Source organism: Leptonotus elevatus, chromosome 21 (genome assembly GCF_054856555.1).
Source record: "Leptonotus elevatus isolate MCC_2025b chromosome 21, RoL_Lele_1.0, whole genome shotgun sequence".
NCBI classification, from domain to species: domain Eukaryota; kingdom Metazoa; phylum Chordata; class Actinopteri; order Syngnathiformes; family Syngnathidae; genus Leptonotus; species Leptonotus elevatus.
Genome location: NC_141259.1, coordinates 1,681,555 through 1,708,144, shown reverse-complemented (window position 1 = coordinate 1,708,144; position 26,590 = coordinate 1,681,555). Strand labels below are relative to the sequence as shown.

Sequence of the window (26,590 nt, the reverse complement as noted above, 5' to 3'; positions counted from 1 at the left end):
GAAGTGTGGGGGTGTGCCTGCAAAAGATAGAGATGGAGTGAAAGAATTGTTGAATAATTGGATGAAAACTTGTTGTGAGGGGGGATGGTTTCCTTCATTGTCAACCGCCGTTTGTTTGGTGTCATTGATGAAAGAGGTGGAACGAGCATGTGTGAAGAAAAGACAGTTGTTGGACAAAGAAGTAGAAAGGACAAATGGGTTGTCTCCAAGAGGAAGAAAAGTAATGCTAGAATGATGGCAATGGGTAGTGCATTGAAACAGTCTAGGAAGGATGTGAGAGAAGCAAGGAAAGAGAAAGAAGACAAATGATGGTGAGCGAAAGTGAATCAGGAGAAGGTCATGAAGTAATACTGTTAAAATTAAAGTGAAATGAAAAATTAAAATGAGAAGTGTTGCGAGAATGGATGGTTTTTTACAATGTCTTCAACTGTGTGTTTGGTGATATTTATGAGAGAAATGGAAAAAAGGCTTGTGTTGGAGGAGCGGTGGCTCTAGAGTTGATGCTTTACAAACTTTTCTCTCCCACTGATGTGAGTGTGTGTGGGGTGACAATTTGCTGCAGGCGGTTACGGGACAAATGTTAATAGCAGGTGATATCCGTGTTCTTTTTACACAATTATGTCTGCTTTTATAGTTTAATATTTTAATGTAAAGTTTAGTTTTTAATTATTATTTTTTTTTCCTGATAATTAGGCTCTTAGGCGAGCAAATTATTTAACCTTTGTTTTTCCTCCCTGAGTGTGTCATTCCAGATCTGATGTTCGCTCCCAAAGCAGATGAGGAGGCCGCGGCTTTTGTTGATCTGGCCCTCACTGATTACACTCTGAAAACAGGATACGCCCCTACGGCTTCCACTTTGCATTCGCAAGTGTTCCGAGCAGCCATTTTGAAGGGCGTTCCCAAGTCTGTGGCACAGGCTGGGGTTGACCGGTGGTTCTCACATCTTAAACATCATTTAAGGAGACATGCTACAGAAAAAGAGTCTAAGGTAGACAAACACAAAAGTACAGAAACACAAATTGCTATGGTGCAGTTGAAAATTTTGAAAAAGCAGGAAGAAAACACTTTTGCTGTGATCTCATCTCCATCTGTCGATTCCGAGTGCATGATGTATCAAGCAGGTACATTCATGGGTCAAGGTGCGCCCCCTGGGTGGCCCAACATGTGCTTCAATTGTGAACGGCCTGGTCATTGGGCCCACGATTGCAGACAGCGACTTCAAACGTCTGGGTGGAAAGGCAGAGGCCAACAACCTGCACGTCTGCAGCGACAACATTCCCCTGTGCCAAACCAACAGTATCTGCCTCTATCTGGTGGACAGTCTCCACAATGATGGTGCCCTGAATCCACATGCTCAGTGACTGTTCAATGTATTTTTTACAAACTCTTTTGCATTATTTTGTGTTTGCACCTAACTGTCCAGTCAATCTTTTGGGCAGAGATCTCCTCTCATCAAATGCAGCCCTGATGGACTTATTCTGGAATTTCCGGATGATAACACCTACTGCTGTTCTGTCTCCAGTGCCACCTCCCAGTGCCCGCTTGTTGAACAATGCCCTGTGGCATGCGCCACTGCCAACATCTACTGGGAAAGAGTGGCTTCAGTGATTGGCTCGAATCTGAGCACTTCTGAGCTCTCTGGTCACCTTGGGTTCGTAACCTCAGATCTTGTGATATGGTAACTGATTGTATGCATTGCACTCTGTTCTATGACAGATCAGGGGTTGAGATCTATAGCAAGGCATTTCAGGAAATTGAAAACAACATATGTGAATGTAAAATAGGATGATTGGCATAATTTATTTCAATCTTAATTGCTCTATTTCCCGTCATTTGATGCTTATTGGATTCAGTCTACTACATTTTTACCCACTTTCATTTTAGAGCACCAGCTTCTGGATTGGCACCATGGAAGTGAAACAACCAACAGCGATTTTGCTGGTTACTTTTAGATTTTTCGCTGTGGTCCATGGATCCCACTGATGTTGATCTCTGTAATGTCTCACGTATTGTGTTTAAGATAACACCAGGACAAATATATGTTCCCCAATACTCTGTAAAAGAGGCTGGGATGATTAGCATTTCGGAAACAATTGACGGTTTGCTCAAAGCAGGAGTGTTGTGTGAAATTTCCGGCTCTGATTATAACACGCCTATTTTACCCGTTGAGAAGAAAGATATTGGAAAGTTTTGTATGATTTATGACCTGCAAGAGATTAATGCGGCCTTCTTAACTCCTACTTTTTTTGTCCCGAGTCCTCACTCGGCATTGTCTCAAATTGCATCAGCCCACACTCATTTCACAAAACCTGGCTAATGCTTTCTTTTGCATTACAATCGCCTGCCTCAAGGCTTTGTCCTTTCACCTGGACTCTTCAACGACTGTCTTCGCCAGTTGCTGTCTCCACTTGAACTGCCCCCTGTTGTTTTCCTGGTGTAGTATGTGGATGACCTCTTGCTGACAGCTCCATCTGACACTTCTTGTCTTGAAGCCACCAGGTCTCTGCTCTTCATCTCCTTGAAACAGCATCTTTCCACTACTGCAGCTCTTGTGATTCCTTTTTTTCTTTTCTTTTTTTTTTCTTTCTTGTGATTCCTGATTTCAGTCGCATGTTCTATCTGGATGTTCCTGAAAAGACCAGCAGTGTTTCTGCTGCCCTTTATCAGAAGGGGGAAGGAGGAAGTCGACAAGTTTGTCTGTATGCATCAACTCCACTGGAAAAATATGCACACATGACAGTTCATGTTACATTAAAAGAATGGAAACGAATTAGCAGATCGAACAGCAAAAAAGGTTGCGGGGTACCGACCTACACTCCAACTAACTGTAAGTGAGTCAGGATACAGGTATTTACTGGTAATAGTGGATTCCTTTTCAGGATGGCCAGAGGCATATCCATGCAAATCTGAAACAGCAAATATCGTGGTAAAATATTTGATTAATCATTACATACCATCACATGGGTTTCCTTGAAAATTTTGATCAGACAATGGAACCCATTTCAAAAACAAACATCTACAAGTGGTAGAAAAGGCATTGGGATTAAAAGACATTTGGTTCAGTGTATTATCCCCAATACCAAGAACAGGTTGAGCAAATGAATAGAAATATTAAAGAAAAATTGGCTAAAGCATTGGCCTCATCATATTTGAATTGGCTACAAGCTCTTCCTGTTGCATTAATGAATATGCGAATGTCACTTAACTCAGCCAAAGGCTGGACTCTGTTTGAATGTCACACCAACAGACCATTTACGGCTCCAACAGCTCCATTGGAAGGGACGCACGTTCCAGGACCTCCAGAACTCAAACAACTAACATTTACTAACTTCCAGCTAACAAAAAACAACAACCAGATGCTCCTTCAAAAATAAATGATTGTGAATATGTATGGTTAAAAGTGATTAAACGAAAATGGTCTGACTGGACTGGGACCCCACAAGGTGACGGAGAGGACATCTTCTGCAGTTCGCCTGCACGGAAACGGGACACGTGGTTCCACATCTCGTCTACACGACCCGCCAGATCCGCCTCAGGCTCAGCGATCCCACCACCTGATGACGACCGGAAAATCACGTCTACTGATCCAGTGTCAGCTGCCCCCGATTGAGGGACATCATTCAACAAAGGTTGAGTCACATATACGGGCAGAATAATCCCGGTGACCAACCCTGGGACCTCAGGCAGTCTACCCTAAGGTCCTGAAGAAGTTGACAACGCCTTGGCTTCAAAGTGGGAACACATCTCCATCTGCTGCTACATCACGACACTCTTTCTCATATTGACTTTTATGCCAATCTGGTATCTCTGGAAGCCCCTCAGTACAACCTTGAACGTAACCACAACACATCGTATTAAGCGAAGTATTGATTCTCCACAAACTCCCTGGCACCCCATGGAAGGGGGACATCCCTTAACTATCAACATGTGGTACACATATGCTTATTCCACTGCAAAATCTTTTAATGAATCACATTGTTCTTTAATGCCACATAACTGCTAAACAACCTCCTCTCACCGCTAAAGGGATGTTTCCTTGTTGCGTGCTTTTGCTTCTTATTCTAATGATAATGTCCAATCTTTCCATACAACCCTTGCTTAATGTTGTGGCAGCAGTCTGCGACGATGACGGCGCTAATACCTTTTTAAATTTTGTTTATCTGCTTGTGTCGGACTCTTTTGAGTCCGAAAGTGGAATTGTTGAGGGTCTTCTGCCCAGATTTAGTTATAACTGTTTTGATTTAGTTATAACTGTTTTGATTTAGTCATAACTGCTTTAATTTCCTCAGTAGAGCTGGGTGTGTGTTTAAATTATGTTTGGGGGAGCCTCCTCTATTCCCACATTGATGAGCCATTTGTCTGGGGTGAAGCAAATGTGTTAATAGGATTTCTTTGCAAGTCTTATCTTGTGCTAGGTGCCGTCAGGTCTGAGACCTACTATATTTCCACATCAAAAGGCCATCTGTCAATGTGTATTGAATGCTGTAAAAATCTGTCTTGGCTGGGGGCAGGGGTGGGGAGAAAGGGGAGAAAGGGGAGAGGGGAGGGGTTTAGTGGTGCCGCCTTTCTGATAGGATAAGAATATTGCAATTGTCAGCAATCTACACACTTGCGAGAGGACTGCAGCCATTTGTCTATAAACTTGTTTGTGTCCGGAATATTCTGTAAAATAAATCCTTCGAAGGACCTGTTCACCGATCTCCAGTCTGTATTCAGAAAATCAACATTCTCACTACCCGGACCAAAACGAACACGCGGAAAACAAAGGTTTGTTTTCCAACACGTCCCCGTGAAGCTTTTTCAAACCGCCCGCGTGTGGAGGACACGACTAGTTAGTTCGTTCGTTCCCACCTCCCCGACATGTAGCAACATTCCAAATCGCGCAGGCATGCACGCGCTCTCTCTAGCTGTCCTTCTCTCTCTCGCCCTCTTTCGCACTCATCGTAGAAATTGTAATCCCTCAAAGTAATCCCCATTTTTAATAAATGTACCTGTAATCTGATTACATGTTTTTTCCTGTAACTGTATTGCGTTACTCCACAAGCCTGTGTATTTATATATATATATATATATATATATATATATATATTTATTTTTTAAATTATATTTATATATATATATATATATATATATATATATATATTGTGAATTGCCTAGTACCTGTCAATTCGAATCACGATTCATAGGTCACGATTCGATTCAATACCGATTAATCCCGATACGAATCTATAAATTGATTATTGCGTTTTTTGTTTTTTTTACTCAAATTTAGAAAATACTAATCAGTTAACTTGTACATGTACACTGTAAGATTTGTATGATTTATCTGAAAATTCAGGCTTATAACTGAGCCACTGCATTTAACAAACAGGTTGCAGTCTGTTTCATGTTTGAACAGCACTGAAATAAAATATTATGGCTTAATGTTCTATTAATATAACATTCTTCCATGCTTTATGTGTGAATCCTAACCCTAAGTAAGACGTTTTGTTAAATATTCTCTTAAAAAGTTGATGTTTAAAAATCGCTTCAGCCGCATATCGAATCGATTCGAGAATTGCGCGCTGTAATATCGCGATATATTGCCGAATCGATCTTTTCTAACACCCCTAATATATATATATATATATATATATATATATATATATATATATATATATATACACACACACACACACACTTTGTTAGGTTCAAGTTATTATTGTAACTTTTTTTCCATTAACAGAGCACACACTTTGTTAGGTTCAAGTTATTTTTGTAACTTTTTTTCCATTAACAGAGGGGTAACAACAAATTTGTCCACGTCCACAAAACACTATCACAATTGTTGAGAAAATGTGGCTTTATTTATGTTACTCTTAAGTGACAAAATACAAGGCATTTTGGTATGATGCGACCCATCCCATCAAAGTACACCAACTTAAACTGGTCACAGTCTATGTGGCAACAGCATTGTGAGATGTGAAATTGTGCGACTTGATGGGCGTTATTATGCCAGGCAGCCACCTGCCTTTATCATGATAGAATCCATTAGAAAAGCTAATGAAAGATCCTGATCGAGTCCAAATGTCACCAAGTTTACACGACTGGACTATTTATTCATGAAGCTTGCCAGTCATTGCAAATGTATGTATTTTCCTTATATTGTGACTGTTTGATATCTTGTTACTGAGAGGCGTTCCATAAATAGCACCGAGAGAGCTGGAGCATTGACTCAGCCTTCGAGTAGATTACTTGATGAGCTCTGACATCCCACATAATACTCCAAAGTAAGTTTCTGTCCAACTAAAGAATGACAAATACAAGAGGGTTAACTTATGATCATAAAAAATAAATAAGTTACGAGCCAATCCTGACAAGAAGACTGAATGTTGTTAGCTGTGGAACAATGAGTAATGTATACAATGAGTAATATATCTTTTTTTTTTCTAACAAATATAAAATTAACTGCTATGCCTGACTGTCATCATCACGCTGCGTTGATGACAGTGCTGAGCTTGGCCTGCTCCTCTCTGGGGAGTGAGTTCACAGCCGCTTGGAAGTCTGCCAGGTGCTGCTGAGCAAATTTCTTTAACAGTGAAGCCAGAATTTGCTGCGTTTCTGAGCAAATGACAAAAGAAAGAGGTGTTTAGACAAGGTTGTGATGGCAAAAGAGTAGCAGTTTTAAGACTTACCTTTAGCCACCTCCTTGTTGCCAAGCACATGACAGGACGAGTCAACTATGGGCTTCATTAGCTTCACAATCTGGAATCCACCAAAAGCTTCATTAGAACATTGGCACCGGCATCACGCGTGAAATGTGCATTTAATGGAATGAGAGACTGTACTCTTACAAAATCCATTCTAAAATGTCTCATTTTCATCTCATGATCTGAAACCCAAATGTCTTCAGTATACAACAAAAAAAAGGGGGGGTAATTAACCTTATCGTTATAATACTTTTGGAGGGGACTGTATACCTGCTTATTTAAGAATTTTGGGGGGTTAAAAAAAACAATCAAATTCAATTCATTATAATGGGTAGGAATGGGCAAGTACCGATACTAGGTATTGGTATCGGGCCGATACCAGGACACATTTCACGGTATTGGTACTCGCAACGGATATTGATACTGGTATCAGAAAATTGCTTTAATTGGGATATATAGGTCTTTTTTTTTAATTATATGTCATTGTTTTTGGGGGAGAAATTTTATGCATCAGAAGTAGTAATTGTATCTGCACTTGCAAGAGTGTCAGGCAGAGCAAAAAAACCCAAGTGTGCCCAAATACAGTAGGAGAGACCGAACGAGAGCAAGACAATTTGCGCCCTCATTATGGAAAAGAAAGTAGCGGGAACCCGGTGCTGTAACATTAAAACACCTGCGGCTTACAGTCGGGTGCGGCTTATATGTGTAACAAACTCGAGTATTCCCCAAATTTAGCTAGCACGGCTTACAGTCATGTGCGCCTTGTAGTCCAGAAGTTACTGCACAGAAGATTTGAGTATTGGTATCGGTCTAAGAAATAATGGTATCAAACATCCCTAGCTGCCAGTGACGGCTATAGACGTCAAAAGAGGGGTTGGCAGTGAGTGAGTTACTGGGCGTCAATTATTTGGAGGACTCTCTGCTGTATTGTTACCTCACTGGCCTCCACATAAAATAGAACTGCAGCACAATCCAATATAGCATGAATTTCAATGCATGGTATTAAAAATAATATTCAGATGGCCATTTTTTGTGAACTACCAGAGAGGGATTTCCAAACAAATAGGCTTAGTGATACAAACAATTTATATTCCTAGAAGGAACATGTTGTTTCAAGCTAATTTGAAAAATGAAAAAGACAAAAACTTCTAGAAGCACAACGAAGTACAGTAGATCACATACATAGATCATAGCACCACTCTATGTCTACACGTTTTGGGTCCTTTTTTTTTCTTCTTAAACGGTTGAACATAGTATAGCTATTATAATTTGATCATTTTCTTTTCTCTTCCGTTTAAACTAGCAAAGGCATGATAACCATGTGTGGATTGTGTTAAGAATAATAATTCCTCCCCATACTGCTTAGCAAATGCTCAGATACTGTTAGATTTACAAGTGCGAATGATCAACATAGTTTGTCCGAACCACAACATTTGTGATTGCAATGTGATAACAATTATTAGATGAGGGTTGATTTTATTACTGAAAATGTTTTCTCTTTTGTGCACCCATTTTTTCATCAAGTGCATGCGCACTATGAAAATAGAGCTCCTACAGTCAAACCAAAAAAAATTTAGACCCTCAAAACTGAATATTCAACAAAAGTTAATGTGAGGTTTTGGCTTTTCCCACCTCACTTTTTTATTTTCGTCTGTTAGACAGAATAATAACTCAAAATTTTTAAATAAACAGAGATACAGAGAAGCTGCCTAATAATTATGCACACATTGATTATAGGATGTTGAGCTTATAAGGCCACACTCCCGCGTTACATAAATAAACAAGACCTGAGATGCTTAAATCCAATAAGCATTCAAATTTACGCAGTTTGGAGTTGTTAAGTACGTATAAAAATGCTATGGTCAAAATACTCACTTGCCAAATAATTGTGCACAAAGTGTAGAGGGGCAAGTGGTTTTGTTTGTATCTCGGGTCTACTAAGAGAGTCACTAATATAAAAATGTAAGGCAAGGACAAGAGTAGAGAACGTAAACTACAATATTAAGCATAATGGTCAACTAATAGCTCTCCAGAAGGTGCTAATTAAAAAGGACATAGTGGAATTGAACCCGTTCAAGTTTGAAAGGAGAATGTACTCTACCAGAGCAGGATTGTGCGAGTAGAGCATGGCCAGGCAGCTAAACACTGTCTTATTCTCCTCCAAGTCCTCTTTGAGAGGAAGACGAGCAACCAGAACTGGGACAACCTGCCAGAGAAGACACAGTGATTGTTTCCCCCAAACTGCACCTTGTTTGCTCGAAACGTAAAAAAATCACCTGCTCCAATGGGACGGCGTCCATGTTGCTTAAGATCATCCTGCAGAGGGCCGCACACAAGTTGTCAATCACCCTGAGGTCAGCCTCTTTGGCCAGCAAGTTCGAAAACACAGACAGCATGGTGGGATACTCTCTGAGGTAAACTTTGTTAAAGAACCTACGGAGGCGTAACTTTTAACTCAATCCTGTCTATGTAACTGAAAAAGGATACGAGGCTACATGGGGCCCAGCAGCCTGGGCGAGACATCCCAGTCCAAATACGCTGTTGTTGCGGACTTCGGCGTCACTCTCTTTCACTCCGGCAACCAAGACTGGGAGGAGACGACCGGACAGTTGGCCTGCCAGTTCCCGACCTCCGGACGAGGTGATCAGGGCCTCCAGAATTTCTCCAATGGTGCCCAGGGAAAAGGACTTTTCTGCCTCGGTGCATGATGGTTTCTTTAGAGCATAAGTAGATATTGTAAGGACAACAGAAAATGTACATGTCAGGGTTCCTACAGGTTTCTTCAAGTTAAATTGAAGACTTTTAAAGACCTATTTAAGACGTTTGAAAAAAACCCTTCTCTAACTATTTGTTTGTATCAGGGACAGTACATATCAATAAACATTTCAGAATGCCAGAATTGGCCAGAATGCCTGTATTATTTTTCATCTACAGTCCCGAGACAGATCATAAATGTCACTCTAAAAATAAGAATAAAATGCATAACAATAACAATAATTTCACTAAAACACTACTAACTCATTCAAAAACGTATAATTTGTCCTTCACTCCCAAAAACTTATTTATACGTTTTTTTATTCTAGAGTATACAGAAGGCTTTAATGCAGCTTCTGACCTGAAGAGGTCTTTTAAAGCAATGGTAGTTATTACAAAAAAATAGGGTATAAGAGATCAGCCAGGGCCATGTTGCAACAAGCTCTTTTCCCCATTGTTTTTAACAGGTTTGTGAATAATGATGAAACTTAACTATATTCTAATGCTAATTGCTGCAAAACGCAGACAGATACAAAAATAAAAAATAAAAAATTCTGATGAAAGAAGAGACTCAAATTTTTCTAGGTTCCATGTTTTTATAGCAATAGAACACAATATTCTGTGAGCCTGGCAAAATCAGTCAAAATCTAGTAAAACAGCTGGGAGCGAAGAAGATTGTTAAACCCCGAATGAGTTAAGTTAAAATTACATATTTACATAACAAAAGCAATACATTAATTAATACCTTAATATCTATTACACAGCCATTTCAACAAATGCGGTCTTTAAATTTTTATTAAAAAATGCCTGTGCACGTGATTTTCAGTGAACTTTTTAACCATTGATTGTAATCATTTTGACCCGGGAATGCGCTGAGTTCGCAATGATTGGCTCTGCTTTATTTTGGCGATGTTATTTAATCTAAATGACAAATGACTCTTGAGGAGACTTCCATTTTGTACAAATATATTCAGAAAATTTGTTAGGTCTATTTAGTACCGGTCTACATTAAGTTATACAATGTGAGTATATTAAAAGTAGAGCTGTCAAAGGATTACATTTTTTTATTCAGATTAATCACATCTTGGAAAAAAGCCTATTTAACAAATGTTTCCCCCGCCAAATTTGAAAAGCACTGGTTATGTGTTCATTCTTTTGACATTTAATGTTATGTTAATGCGATAATTTTTTGTGATTAATTAATCAGTTAACGCTTTAACTTTGACAGCACTAATTCAAAGATACTTTTCTAGAGCTTCAACCATGAGTATTTTAGTAATTGGGTGCGCCCTAATTTATAGCATTACACCCCGCCCCCCAAAAAAAAAAAGAAATTAGCCAATGATTGCTGAAACGAACAAATCATTTGAGTAAACATGTCAGGGTTACCGCAGGAAATGTTTTCTTTTTTGTATTCGTAATTTCTCTTTGCCCAAGCAAAAATAGTTTAGTCGAGTGTTCAATTTTCATTGGGACACTCGAATATTTAAATATTCACCCTGCATTCCACTCCCCCGTTAAGTGTCGTATTTTTGTTTAATAAAACACTTGCTTAATTTCTTTTGATTAACCTGCAAAAAATTGCTACTCAAAATGAGAAAGTTGCGCCTCAAATGAAGTCATCGATGAGCAAAACACAGATGAACTGTTATGTGGTGCACTTCTTGTGTGACCTTTAACTCACAGTTTTGCTCAAGATGAGAGGCAGCAGGTCATTGAGGAAAGGTGCGCAGGTGTCCGCCGGCACGGAGGCAGCCAGGAGGGGGATCCCTTCACCTGCAAACTCTTGGAGCATGGCATCATACTCCGCCTGAAACAAGCCGCGACACAGACTCAAACATGGCGTCTAAGCAGCAGGAGCTATTAATTGTGATGATCATTGACATTGACAAAAACGTAATTCCTTGTCAGCATGCTCTGATCTGAAATGGTGACAGTCACTGATGTGTACAATTTTAGGCATATAGTACCTGGACAATCGATGTGTACAATTTTAGGCATATAGTACCTGGACAATCTATTCAGATCCAGCATCAAGTGACATTTGTGTAACAAGATGAATAATACAGTCATTTGCAGTGGCGTAAAACTGTAATGTATGTATTGTAGGGCAAATTTTCTTGACAATAATATGTTCTATGCAGCCCCACTAATCTGAATATTGTACCGGTATTCTGGTTAATATTGTGTTAGTGGAATATGAATTAAGGAGCAAAATCCAGCCGTTTTTATCAGTATCAGAAGGCGGCCATTTTGCCACTTGCTGTTAAGTGAAAATGACATCACAGTTGCTCAGGTCTCTGGTAACAACCAATCACAGCTCAGCTTCAGAAAACACGTGAGCTGTGATTCGTTGTTGCCTGAGCCCTGAGCAACAGTGATGTCATCCACAGTTGACAGCAAGTAGCAAAATGGCCACCCCCTGAGATGGATAAAAATGGCAGAATTTCGCTTCATAACTCATATTCCACAAATGTAATATTAATCAGAATGCCATGTTTAGACTAAAGAGGTCACATATAACATATTATTGTCACGAAATGTTTGAGATTAATTTCCCCTTTTAAAAAAAAGGACAGATAGTCAACAACATTTTGCAAATTTTTGGGGTGTTTCAGCACCCTCAAAAATGGGCTACACCGCCTATAACACAGTGCACTTACTTCTACACCACAATAGTAACACATAGCGCAATTGACCGAGCACTATTACGTTTGGTAGGGCGGATGCTGTATGATATAGCGCACTAATAGGATTATGTAGGTGTACCTAATGTTATGAATATGAACAGTCTATGATATCAGTATTTGAGAGCCAACCTCTTGGTCATCATCATCAGCTTCATCGCTGTCCTGACATGCAGTCTGCAAGCAAAAAAAAAAAAACTTTAGCTTCAACATTTTGTGACACAATTATGTCCATCAGTCATCGTCTCGTCCTCACCTTCTTCTTCAAAACATCCCGGATGACACTGCTGATCTCCTTGAGGCGAGTGGGGTTTTTGAAAACCTCCTCCTTGCACGACTTTATGACACTGTTCATAGTTTCCAGGATGCCCATCACAACTTGGCGCTCTGGCTCGGTGCGCACAGTCTCCAGAAAACTGGGAATAACCACATCCAGCATCTTCAGTAAGGCTGCCAAGGGGGGAGGGAACACGAGGAATTTTGTTTAATGGACAGTTCTCTGTGCTCACTCAAAAAGCACGTTGCATATAATTACTTATTTTCATGTGATTATGTAGAGTAGTACCTTGGTGATTAAAGTCGGTGGGATTCTCGTTCCAAACCTTGTGCTGTGCCTGACAGAATTGGCCCATTGCGCCGTACGCTGCCCGGCGAACATCCTCGTGGGGATACTGGACAAGGATGACACACAAAAATAAATCAAAGATAAAATAGTGACAGATGAGGTAGTTTGACAGCAAAGCAGACAGAGGAACTTACATCTCTCATCTCAAAAACCTGCTGGAAGCTGGACTCCAAGAAGGGCTGGAAAACAGCACTAAAAAAAAAAAGAAGCAACATTTTTATATATAAAATATGAAACATTTAAAAAAAAAATAGACCAAAAACAAACTTGGCCAAGTCATTAGGAAACAGGTACAGTAAAAATTGAGTACACTCAATTTTCTGCAGATATTTATCTCTACATGGGACAACATTGAGGAAAATTATCTTAATTTTATCCGCCATTTTTAAATGTAGTCTAATTTTTAGTCCAGTTTCAATCACGCTTGTTAGTTCTTACCATAGTGAGTCAACCTCATTCCATTTTTATTTAGTTAATTTTTTAGTCAATTATAAAGCTAATATTTTAGTCTTTATTTTAGTCCAAGAAAACAATTTTATTCGTCTAGTTTTAGTCAACAAAAACTGTCAACGTTTTAGTCCAGTTTTAGTCAGGACAATCATTTAACCCCTGTATTTTTTCCAAGCAGATTATGTTGAACATTTAGTGTCAAACTATTTCACATAAAATGTTCTTATCTTTTTGATAAAAAACAACTTGACAATTACAGTATATTAACAAGTGGCTATGGCTCCATGCTATGAGCTAGTAATTAGCCAGCATTAGTTAGCGGTCGGAATAACATTATTGTTGGAAAGTTATAGCCATTGGATTAATGTTACGTTATAACTACAATTTACTTCTTTTTTTTATAATATATTTTCTTTAAAAACCTTGTTTAACCTCCTGTCTGTCCTATGTGTTTGTTGTACTGCACATGTTGCCCTCGCTAGTTGCAGATTTGAAGGGGGGGGGGGGGGGGTCACTGTCACAGTGACCGATTAGCAGAGATTTTACAAAATCATATAATTCTGGTCTCGTTTTTGTTCATGAACTAAAATGTCCATAGATTTTAGTCCAGTTTTTAAGTGAAGTACATTTTTGTCTTCATTAGTCGACAAAAACGCATAATGATTTATTTAGTCACAGCTATTGTTTATTAATGAGGGTTTTAGTCTAGTCTAGTTTTAGTCCAGTGAAAAATGTGTTGACAAAAATATTTTTGTTTAATTTTTGTTGACTAAATTAACACTAGAGGAAATGACACTTGGACACAGTGTACATCTTACATAACAAAATAACTCAAAAATAAAGCCATTAATAGCTAAATCCATGGCAACAAAAGTGCGTACCCAGTGTTGTAGGCAATCTCTCCCAGTGCGTCACAGGCATCCTCCTTCTCATCAATGTAGGCGTTCTCCACACTAAATCTAACACCAGAGATAAATGATAAGCGTAACATTCATTTATTATGCACAATGAAGAAATGAAGTTTGTACGCTGCAGCATCGAGGATATCCGTCTCAGACTCATCGTCCAGACATTCATCCGAATCCTTTGCGTCTTCCTTGTCGTCGTCTTCATCGTCATCCAGCAGGACAAATGTCTTGTCCTCTTCAAGGTGCGCCTATGAGGTGGGAAACCATCCCCATGTCACATTCCAGACCATCTGTAGTGCAGCATAGATAACATTGCGATACTTCATACCTTGATGCCTTCATTAGACTTGAGGGCAAGTAGCATGACTGTTGTAATGGGAGTAAGGTGAGGAATCAGGCATTCCGGGCTGACTGTGGACACAGATGAGTACAGGCTGTACCTGATGGAGAGAAGATGTGTGTTACCTTCAACGTTCCTTTGTGACTGATCCAGTGAAAGGCCAAAAAAAACAGGATTAACGTACGTGCAGCGTCTTAAATCAGGGTCATCTATGGAGTCAGTGAGTTTCAGACCCAGTTGAACGCATTCGGCAGCAAGAGGACTGAAGACCTCTTTGCCGATGGTTCGAGCCAGCACAGAGAGCGTGTCTAGAACAGAAAGCTGCTAGCTAACAAGTTTTCCAAATATTTGGAGGAAGGGGCCCTCGTTTTAGCATGAGTCCACTTACCTAAAGACTGAGTTTGCAGGGACCTCATTTCCTCTGAGGTGGCTGTCAGAAATCCCTTCAGGCTTTCAATAACCGGAGGGAAGTAAGGAACCAGTAGCTCCTTGGCAGCACTGGCTAATGAGATGAGGTGTGAAATATCAAATGAGCAGCTGGGGATATCAACATGTTACAGCCCACAGAACAAAATGTGATCATATTATAATTAGTGGTGGTTGTTTCGGATCAGAACCCACGATTCGGATCACGCACGATCAGTGGATTGGTTGGTGGTGGTGGGGGGTGGGACAAAGCACGCATTCACAATCGATACCATTCTGACATGTCAAGGAAGCTAAAACATACTCAACGTAATACGCTAAGACTAACTTCAAAATAAAGTTGACCAATACAGTAATACAGTGACGGCAATGCAAATAGCCTTAGTAGACTTTTACTTTGAAATTGGCCCACGTCGTGTGGTGATGGCTATCTTGACTTCCCTTTTAGACGTTTAGGATTTCTTTATCGTCGTAGTTGATTGACATTGCGACCAACATCAACAACGCTATCCCGAACTTATGTTCAATTGCTAATTTAGGACGCTGAGAAACCGCTAATTAATTGCGCCGTCATTGTATGATACAGCAGAAGTCTCCGGCGTAAGTGGCTAGCGGCTAGCTGTTAGCATTACCAACGAATTTCTGGCTGATAGCTGTAATTGAGTTTGACAGCTGGTACCTGGCTAACTTGAATTATTTTTCAATATTCTGGACCCAGGCTACTTTGTAATTCACTCTCCATGTTTAAAGAATGGGAATGTGCCTTAAATTAGACTTTGAGGTGTTTTCATTATTATTATTTTTTAAAAGATAAATAGAACTTTGTCTTCCTTTTTGTTTTTTATAAAACACTTTTTTGCCCATTAAAAAATAAAAACATCCAAGTCAAAATGTCAAACTTAACCGTTTAGATTATAGGAACACAACTTTAAGCCATTAATACCTTGTTATTTTACACATGGACCATGTATAAAATAAGAATGTTTCTGCCTCATATTGCACTTAAAGTTTGGTTTGAGAGGGTGTTAAAAAGCATTGGCTCACCAATGGCGCCGATGGCAGACACAGTGAGCTCTTTGATTTTCAGGCTGTCGGTGGTGTTGAGGGCAGACAACATGGTGTCCATCAAGGTGGGAAGGTAGGGCTCAATATCTGCTCCTGAAACACAAAAATCAACATAACGTTTTATTCACCTCATTTAACCTTATCTTTTAAAAAGTTAGTGGGTGTTACAGCACATAATCACTACACCTATTTTAGTCAGATTTTCACCTTGATGTAATTATTGAACTAGATCACGTAGCTGGTTGTCCATGTACTTATATTTGTTTTTATTTTTGCTTTGCTTTACTCTGCTGTCTACTGCCAGGTCAGGATTGCAAATAATCAACTGTTTGGAATTGCCTTTGTTGAATAAATAAAATAATTTAATTGATGCAAAATAAAATACTGTGCATTTTATATATGACAATCGGTCTTTACTCATATGGAGGGTGAAAAATTAAAGAGGAAGTCAAGTTAAAAATGTTCTTTATTTGTATGTTTTATGAGGTTCCACCAGTCTTGATTAATATGGGACTGTAGAGGACAAGCAATAATAAACCTGGTGCTTCAGCCTATACCCTTTTTGGTTAATTGAATTGTTCAAAGTGATGTTTTCTTTCTGTGTTGTATGAGCTGAGATAAACTATTCAATATTGCATTTGTGGAATATGAATTGAATCCACCCGGATTTATCCATTTTAGTGGATTTTCTCAGATGTCGACTGAAAATTGTATTACAGGGCCCAAGGGCTTATGTTGCATTTGAGGAACGTGGGAAGTCGGACTTATCCCACTTGGACTGTCTCAGTTCTGACCTCAAAGCGTTTAACAATAAACTAAGATAAATATCTGTTTATAATCTTGTAGTGGATTTTCTCAGATGTAGACTGAAAATTGTATCACAGGACCTAGGGGTTTATGTTGCATTTGAGGAAGGTGGGAAGTCAGACTTATCCCATTTAGATTGTCTCAGTTCTGACCTCAAAGCGTTTAACAATAAACTAAGATAAATATATGTTTATAATCTTGTAAATTATGTTCTGCCATTCACGGATTGCATCTCCATGGGGGTTCGCCATTGTCAACTGACGTCACATTGAAGCTGGTCAGTGATGTCGGGGTCCATTTTTTTGTTCTAAGTTTGCAACTCGGATCTCTCAGTTCCTCAAATGCAGCATAAGCTTGCGAACGTCACCTGACCAAAGCCAGACAGCAGGTGAGCGATAATTGGTTGTTACCTGAGCCCTTAGGCACTGTGATGCCATTTTTAGCCAAGAGTAAGTTGGATAAAAACAGGTTGCTTTTGCTGATTAATTCAGATTCCACAAATATAATAATAAACAGGGTATTGTGTTTAGACAAGTGAGGGTGCATACAACATATCATTAACAGACAAATACATATTCTATTTGCCTATTTCTAGCAGGGAGAATATATTCTGCACTTCCACCCTACTGTTACAAAACAGTGGGGCAAATTTACATAATCACCCCCTCAACATATCCTCTGCCCATAGATATCATCTAGGTTGGGAGAAGATCCAGAGCCACTTTCAATCAATGGCTGGACTATGCTTTGTGTAACACTATCATGCAGAAGCACTATGATGCAGAAACACCCACATCCCACAGAGCTGCGACACTTGCCATCCTGTCAAAACCACAAGGTGTTGCATTCAGTTGTTAGATGTACATGTTAGTATTTTTAGAAAAACTGTATCTTAGAGTGCTATTTTCAAAAACATATGACAAACATTTTTGTTTTTGGAGGAGGCTTGAACAGATTATCGTCATTTCCATTCATTTCAGTGGTAAAGGACGATTTGACATATGAGTGTTCTGAGTTACAAGTGTGGTCATGAATAAAACATTCATCTCAAAGGGCACTCGCTTGTTTCCCCCTCACTCAGTACTCTTATCGTATTAAAAAAAAGTCAAATTATTTTACACTAAACTAATCCCGGTGAGAAAAAAATCTTCCTCAAATTGTTACCACAATATCTAAAATGTCGAACAACGATTTTTGGAGTGATAAGGTATCTCACCCACCGTTATTTCATAGCTTACCCAAGTTCTCCATGAAATTCTCCAGCGCATAAAAGGCCTTAGTGACATGGCCCACCTTGGCCTGGTTCAAGGACGAAAGGTAGCCGAGCAGCAACGGCATCAATTCCTCACAATGTTTACTCACTTCAGGCTATGGAATGGAGGCATACACACACTCACTTATGTTTCAACACAAATACACAGTTGAGTAGAATAAAGCAGCATGGTATAAAGGGTCACCTGTAAATGTTCTGAGAACTGTCCCAGTGCAAAGAGAGCAGCACTGCGCACCACCTGATTAACATCCGACAGACTCTGGCAGACCGTCTGCAGCACCGAGGACAGCATCCTGTATTGATATAAACACAGGTCATGATTCATCCATCATCCGTGAGAAAAAAAAACAATGTCAGATTCAACAAGTACGCATACTTGGTGCGTATATGATCTGCACATCCTTCAGCCAGCACAGCAAGACACATGAGGCCCCCTTTCCTCTGATAGGGGTTATCACTGGTCAGACAGGCCTGAGTCAGCGGCATCTATAGCACAAAATTTAAGAGTCATAAATGCAAATGAAATGTATTTCAGGTAGCTGCTCATCCTTAGAGCCAGCTTCTGTAGCCGGGTATTGGACCACCAAGGTGCCTGCCTTTGCTCACACTGAACCCGGCCGCCTTAGTCCCTCCTACAGGTGGTGAGCCCATGGGAAATGTCTCTTTGCTGTGCTATATTTATTCCTTACTATTTCAACCCCAAAAAAAAAATTTCTTGCATGTTTTGTGTACAGCATTGTCTAATTTAAGTTCATAACCAATTTGAAATTATTGACTTTTATTATTATATGTTCACGTGGGGCTGCTCCATTATGAAGAAAATATCAATCACGATTAATTTGGTAATAATTGAAATCACAATTAGGAAGATTACTTGTTTTTTGGTACAAAACCAGAAAATGTTTTTTTAAATTTCTTTGGAACACCATAATTGTGCAAGTTCCTTTTGGACCGATGAAGATTTATTAAATTAGTTATTTTAAAATGTTTAAAAAGTGCAAATACAGTGTATAAATTTAAAGTTTGTATTGATGATTTTGCAAGGCCCACAAAATATTGTAATAGTGTTCTATTGCTATAAAAACATGGAACCTACCAATTGATCAGGAATTTATCAGGAAAAAAAAGTATATTTCTATCTGTTTCAGTTTTGTAGCAATTAGCATTAGAATATAGGTAAGTTTCATCATTATTCACAAATCTGTTTGAAACAGTGGGGGAAAGAGCTTTTTGCAACATGGCCCTGGTTGAGCTCTTGTACTCTGCTACCACCTGTTGGCCGTTTTTTGTAATAAAACCATTGCTTCAAGCATTCTCTGCAGTTCAGAGGCTGCATCAAAGCCTTCTGTATTCTCTAGCAAGAAAAACAACATAAAAAATTAAAATAAATAAATCTTTAGGAGCATGGTAATATTGAAAATAGAATGTATGCATATGTTTTTGGGAGCAAATGAGTTAATAATCTTTTATTTTTTTATGATTATGCTCATTTTGCAATTGTGGAGTGGAGTGTAATAATTGAAATTGTAATTGAATTTCGATTAATTGTACAGCCCTATGTTCACCGGTTGAGTTCAGCAAGCTGTACGATAAATAGGATAAAGACGAAAATTATTAACGTTTTGGGCCATCTATGACAACAGTTTTTTTGTCTTCGTCTCTACAACTTTAAACCTCCGCACAATGGCTGATGTGTGTCAAACGGATACCCTTTTTCAGGGAAATATGGGCGCGGTTTATGCAAATTATTGCACCACGGGCAAATATTGTCATTCAACCGCAACAAAATGTTTCCTGTAGTTGCAGATCACACATGCACAATCATTTGGATGAATTTTGGACCATTCCTCTTTACAAAACTGTTGTAATTCAGCAAAAATTCCTGGGATGTCTGGTGTCACTACACTCTGAAATATTTCAAGCCTAATTTAAGATTTATCGAATTTTTTTACATGGCAAATTCCTATTTACTTTTTTTAGGTACTTTTAACACAAACCTACCAAATAAACCTTATATGATACACATGATTCATTAGTCACATCCTAAAAACTTTATTAATACTAAATACATAATCCTGAGGATTCTGCATTTAAAATAAATAGGCTTTGTTAGACAAATGAATATGTATCATATAAGTTTTATTTGGTAGGTGTGTGTTAAAATTATCTTTAAATCAAAAAAGGAATTTGTTAGGGGAAAAAACTACAGAAATCTTAAGTTAGGCTCGAAGAGGTCCTTTTTAAAATGATAGACATTACATGCCCATTTTTCTAAACTATTTCGGACTCAGTCTTTTCCTCCATGTTATCTTTGCGCAACAATTTGTGCTCTAGAAATGTTTTTCCAATTAATATTTACTGTTAATCAGATTTTCTTACTGTGCCAACATAGGTTAGTGATTGGCTACAACCTGTTCTGACGAATTCGGGTAACGTTGCTTTTGTGAGAACGAATTCTTGAAAAGTGAGGACACGACAATTGTTGCGTAGAAAGAATTAGGGGAAAAAGGGATTACTTACCAGTTGATGAAAGAGTTTCTCCGGGGGCATATGGAGCGCCATGGTGTCAATAACCTGTGTATTACCAAGTACAATTCTTCATAAGGCTTTTACTTTAATCAACACACTCCTCCACATTCTATTGCAGGAAAGAGACTTTTACAAACCTGAGCAGCACAATGTTTAGGATTGTCGTTGTCTGTGCCATCTCCGTCGTCATCTTCATCATCCTCAGGGTCGTGCTCACCAGGTGGCGGTTCTGCAGTTAAAATAGGGAAGATGGCCTGCAGTATGGGGAGTAGCAGCTTCTGCTTCAGCACCATCTACAGCATTAAAGAGGGAAATACAAGGTAAAAATTCTAAAAGTAAAAAAGTACAAAATATAATATGGTATTCTGGTTAATATTGCATAAAGCAGCAAAATCCAGTCAGTTGTATCCATTTCAGGGGGCGACCATCTTGCCACTAGCAATATTCCACAAATGTACTGTATTGTTCATCAGAATGTCATGTTTCGACTAGTGAAGTCTTATATAACAGATTATTGTCAAGAAAAGCTTCACGTTGACTTCCCCTTTAAGTCTTGTTGATGTATGACCGTACCTTGCTCTTTAACTTGATTAGAAAGGCAACGCAAGAGAGAGCTTTGACACGCAGTGAGTCAGTCAGCGTGGTGTCACTGCCCACCTAGCGCCAACAACACATGCACACATGCACGTCAGAACATTTTAAGATAAAGTTAACAAATGCTTGCAATTACAGATGATATGTAGCTCCCCACCTCCAAGAAGAAGCGAACCATGTCTTCAACGAAAGGCACAATGATGGACACCTCACTCTCCATTAGCTCATTGAACACCTCCATTGCCTCACTAGCTTGGCTCTGATTGAACAAATAGGCATGTTAAATATAGTTGAGTCACTTTAAAAATACAAATAAATAAAAAAACACAGGTATATTAGAATACATTTACCTCATCTGCTTTAATAAGGTGTTTCATGGCAACAATCAGACTTGGGACAATGGCGCGCATCTGGTTCTAAAAGGTGTCAAATAATGATTATGACGGATCAAATAAGGATATGGTGGCGTTACATATAAACATGTACAAGTACATGCTGCATGTTCCTGTAATATAAATGCACATTATGTTTTAATAATGTCAATATTCTTTATTTTGTAGTTATTCATTAATCATATGCTGCAAAATTGAAAATTACAAATGCTAAACTAAATTTTAATTACATGGATATGCTCTTTTTAGAAAGTCTTTTATTTCATGTTTGTTGTATTTAACTTATTCAAACACAAAAATGTATAAATACGATTTTTAATACTTTCTCCAAAAAGTATTTATAATTTTTTTATGCTAGAGCATACAGAAGGCTTTTGTTTTCTGTAAAATGAAGGTTTCGGAGATGTAAGGATTCCGTGCGATGTCAACAATATGAGCCTTGGCGGCACAGGCTGGGCAATACTAGAAAATCTGTAACTCAATTGCAGGCAGGGAAGAGAAGAAAAAAGAACCAATTGGTCTCACCAAATGTTGGGTGCCGGTGTACACCGTCATGGCGGTGAGGCTGAGGATGCAGTAGTACAAGGCCGTTGGGTTGTTGTGGTCCTGTAAAACGGTGCTAAAGAGCTGCAGAAGCTGGCAGTAGTGAGGCTGGAAAGGCTCCGGGTTCGACTCGATCACCTTGTTCAGAAGCAGCAGTCCAACCTTAAAGTGGAAGAAGTGTAAATAGCGGTCTTGAGAGAACGGTTATTGGTCATTAGAAGCGTTTGTTTGTGACTTTTGGTGGCAAACCTGTCTATCATGTGGGTTAGTGCTCTTGGTGGATTGATTGAGGAGCTGCAGCAAGGCAGGCCAGCTGTCGGGGGTCTCATGCTTGACCATCATGGCGCACAACTGTGAGAGCGAGTGCTGCACTTGGTGTCTGCAACACAAACAGGTAACAAGACAAACTCACTCCAAATGATGTCGACCCAAGTGCCAATGTTGACCTAATGAAGACCACCCAGTCTGCTCAATGTTTTATGTACAATAAGGGTGACCCCACACATTTGACATAACTCCATCGCCTAATAACATTCAATTATTTCACATAAGATGAGTAAAAAGTAAACCACTCTCTTTTCATAGGCTAAATTAAATCTGAACCTTTGTGAAATCAATCCATCTATATCCATTGATATATGTTTTTGGAATGTTGATAAATCTTTTGTTTTTACAACATGAAGCCTATTACATTTTGTTTACCTTTGACATGAGTTACTCATATTCATGTGAAATTTACTGAGTGAAGGAAACCCGTAATTTATGTTTATGCCAGTGAGATTTTTTTATTTTTTTAATCCAGGTCACATCTATGTCAAAGCACATGCTTTTCTTTTCACTAGACATTTGGGAGGGCTGCAGTTAATTTTTGTATGTTTAAACCTGGGCACTCAATGTTCCCCAAAGTTTTGATACTAAAACAAAGAAAATATGCCTTTACAGTTTACACCAGTACTTCTCAATTATTTTTGTTACAATTCCACCCGCCGCGACCATAAATAGCAAAATGTGTCTATAAAATAGTTTTAAGTACACCTAATACTCCATACGTACGCTCTGGCAATGATAGCGCCACTGCCACATAGGGCTGGGCAATTACTGCCACATAGGGCTGGGCAATAAATCGAATTAATTCGTCATTTTGAAAATTTAATCGTTGAAAATTTGCTAAATTGTGAATCGAACTTTGTCTTCTGGATTATTAAAAGCTGTTGTTCTATGTTCTGTTACATCCAGATGTTATTTTTAGTTGTAATTTTCCACAAGTGGCAGAATGCTGGATGGGTGGTTTATAAGACATGTTTACAATAGCTAATTGTGGCAATTAAGCACAAACTATGAATGTTAAGTTTATGTTAAAAATGATTTAGAATCAGTATACATTGCTGTCTGAACATTTTGCACAAATATTTTTTGAATAAATGAAATCTTTGAATAAACGTTTGTTGGGTTTATTAGATTAAAATTGATTTTAAAAAATCGTAAACATCCTGAATGACTAAAAAGAAAACTAAACAACAAAACAACGAGATTTGATTTTTTGGCCATATCGCTCAGCCCTACTGCCACCTACACTAGTGGCTGTGTAATTACATTTTATTCTAGTATGGAAACAAATAACATGTTCCCTGAGGTCACATACACCCCTACTGGTATCGTCCCTCTGAGAAGGACCTTATTGTGGTATATAAGTCTTTTTAATATAAAACATAAGTTTTTGTTTTGGGTAATAAGCAGCTTACTCTGTTTCCTGCATGAACGCCTGCAACACCACCGCCTTGAGGCTGTGTGAACAGAGGCAAAGGGTGACTTTTTTTTTATTCAACTGTGCAACTCTCAAATCAAGAAGTTTTAGCGAAAGTATTGAATCTGACCTTTCTCTGTCAGGAGGGCTTATCTTTCTCCATTGTTTCTTCACTCTTAAACGCAGCATCACTGCAGCAGACTGACGGATCTAAAAAATAAATGAAGAAAACATACTTATTTTTCCATATCAAATATTACACTGTATAAAATACAGTGTTATTGATGTAGAAAGAAAATAAACCTGCCTCTTCAGAGAGTGACACACATACAGACACTTTAGAAACGACAATACCACCGGATAAAAATAAATACTTAGCAACTATGCAGTCACATACCTGAGGATTTTGGGAGCCTCTCATGACAGTACAAAGGGCAGGGATGATAGCTGGGTCTTTGAAAACCTGCTTCAGTTGGAGTGTGGCCTAAACCGGAGCAAACAGTTTAACACTTTGTTTACATTGTCTGGAATTCGTACGAAATTAACAGAAATGTATCCATAGCAACCAAGCCTCAAATGTGAAATTCCAGTTGACATAAAACTGTTATGTCACAATAGTCGCTCATTTTTGCTCTGCTGACGTCAATAATTTATGTTTTACCTGCTGGATTACAGCATTATCAGGCTGTGTCATTCGCAGGAGGATCTGCTCAAGTTCTTCTGTCATTGTTACGATTTGGTAAAGGTGTCAGTAAAGTGTACAGAGTAACAGTTAGTGTGTATCCTCGCGTTGTCCTCCCTTGGTGTGACTACCAGAGCGGGGTCCCCCCAACAAACAGGTGACGCGGTCAAAGGGAAAGTGTCGTTTATGTCGCTTACTAACGCGTTGACTATGACTCCGCTTATTATTATGCTAACATAAATGGAATTGCGGTGATGTTGACAAGTTAGAAAGCAAAGAAAGGAGACATTTGTTTGCCTCCGCTGTCGGCACGCGAGCTCGCCCCACGTGAGAGGCGTTAAAAGGACCAGCGTTTTTTTTTTTCGTTTTTACACTGACGAAAACAAACAGCGACTCTGACTGGAGAGGAAGACTACATGCAGCAACAGTTTGCAGTGCTTGTGTTATGGAGATGTGGAAGGACGCACAGATTATTGACAGACAGTGCTATATAATGATAAATGAATACACCCGATATGTACTGTGTATGAACATTGATAAGTATATCCCCATCCTCGTAAAATAATGGCCTAAATTGTACGACGCTGAGGTTGGCTCCAAATTAATTGCCAAAACGCCTATTTATTCCAATGTTTGCCGATCAGCTTTTTCAAAATAGGTCTCATTTGAAAGGTGACGATCTGCAGAATCTAAGACAGGTGAGAAAATCAACGCCGCTTTGATTTTATGGAAATCGGGGCAAGTTTAAATCGTGTTGTTAAATTGTTTGTTTTAAAAGGTAGACAATAAGGACCCCAGCGTCTTTACCCATGCCAAACTATGATAAACACCGCTATCTACATGCAAGAAAGCGCATTTGCCGGCTTAAAGCTACACTCATTTTGGGTGAACTTGGTCATTTTGGTGGCCTACCGACCTACAAAAACGAAATGGCGTTGATTTATCATCTGTTGCACATTCTATTGACCATTTGTACCGACGTCACGTGATCACGTGACTGCCCTATGGCGGACGGCGGAAATAAATGATTTTTGAATGATAGTGGACCCAGAGCGACTTAGCGACTGCTATTTTACAAATTAAAAGTTATTATTGCCCATAGAGCCATGGAATCTACTACTTCAACCAAAGTTCGCCTGTCGAGGTTGCACATTTAGTCGGGACTCATAGAGCACAATATTTACTTAAGTTGGAGATCGCTAGTTTGAAAACAGCCCTTACCTTCTGTTGCCTGTTTTTTTTACCAAGTTAATCAAATCGGCGACTTTGCCGGAATTCACAGCGCATGACCTATATCATTATGTAGTCAATGCCGTCTCTTCTCCTTACACCGTGGCTAATTCAAAAGCTTGTCACTGGCTGAGTCTCTGGGACGAGATGCTACGCTCACACCGGGGGACAATATAACTCGTAATGCAAAGGTAAAACTTGTTGATCATGCTAACTGACTTATTTTTAAATAGTCCGTTCTATATTGAAACGCTGTGATGATGTTATGTTACTATGTTTACTAGCATGGACCAAATGACTATCGTAGTGGCAAGCTATGCAGTAAATTCATTAATATGACTCCGACTCCAAAGTGAAAAACTCCAAGCACAAAGACGAAATCCCCCATTATTAAACAGTCAAATGCACTTAATAGTTTTGAAGAAGGTGCATTTTAAAATTAAGCTGTGTGTTCGTGCAGTTGGAGTGGACGCTAACTATCTGGCTCGTTAATCTATCCATCCCATCTATCTAGCAATGCAACAGAGTGCACAAAACCATGCATATTAAACAGCCATAAGGCAGAAAAGACCAGACAAATATATGTCATATAGATTTTTTCGTTTGTTTGAATTTTTTTAACATATTTTGAATTGGTGTAATCCAGAAGTATTCAGGTTACATTACTTTAATATTATGGTATTTGAATTATGTTACTAATAAAAAATGTTAACAGATAACTGGTAAATATATTGAAATACATTAAGTAAGTAACCCCCCCAACCCTGTTCATTACACACATCATAACATTAACTATATTGTGATGCATGTCAGTGGACATACGTGTGACACAGTCAATATAATATATTACAA

The 26,590-nt window shown here is 38.9% G+C and overlaps 1 protein-coding gene across 1 annotated transcript; it reads right to left on the bottom strand.

Moving 5' to 3' along the window:
• Positions 1-5,824: 5,824 nt before the first annotated feature.
• On the bottom strand, positions 5,825-24,850 carry ipo4 (importin 4). Its single transcript, XM_086066585.1, has 30 exons — positions 24,488-24,850; positions 24,224-24,310; positions 23,957-24,036; positions 23,825-23,866; positions 22,332-22,461; positions 22,065-22,244; positions 21,498-21,563; positions 21,305-21,406; positions 21,127-21,210; positions 20,691-20,846; positions 20,545-20,598; positions 18,401-18,510; positions 18,209-18,317; positions 17,990-18,119; positions 15,924-16,037; positions 14,842-14,955; positions 14,638-14,761; positions 14,442-14,553; positions 14,234-14,361; positions 14,087-14,164; positions 12,890-12,947; positions 12,696-12,801; positions 12,387-12,580; positions 12,263-12,307; positions 11,128-11,253; positions 9,177-9,403; positions 8,966-9,098; positions 8,791-8,895; positions 6,675-6,744; positions 5,825-6,600 (listed from the first exon to the last, which is right to left on the bottom strand). Exons 1-30 carry the CDS (start codon positions 24,551-24,553, stop codon positions 6,470-6,472), a joined length of 3,261 nt encoding a protein of 1,086 aa, XP_085922711.1. The 5' UTR covers positions 24,554-24,850; the 3' UTR covers positions 5,825-6,469.
• Between the last annotated feature and the right edge of the window lie 1,740 nt (positions 24,851-26,590).

Coding starts and splice junctions, on each gene's coding strand:
- ipo4 (XM_086066585.1), bottom strand. CDS start 24,553: ATGACAGAAGAACTTGAGCAGATCCTCCTGCGAATGACACAGCCTGAT. Junction 20,847..21,126: donor TAATCAAGTTAAAGAGCAAG/GTACGGTCATAC, acceptor TTAATGCTGTAG/ATGGTGCTGAAGCAGAAGCT. Junction 14,165..14,233: donor GATATCCTCGATGCTGCAGC/GTACAAACTTCA, acceptor CTCTGGTGTTAG/ATTTAGTGTGGAGAACGCCT.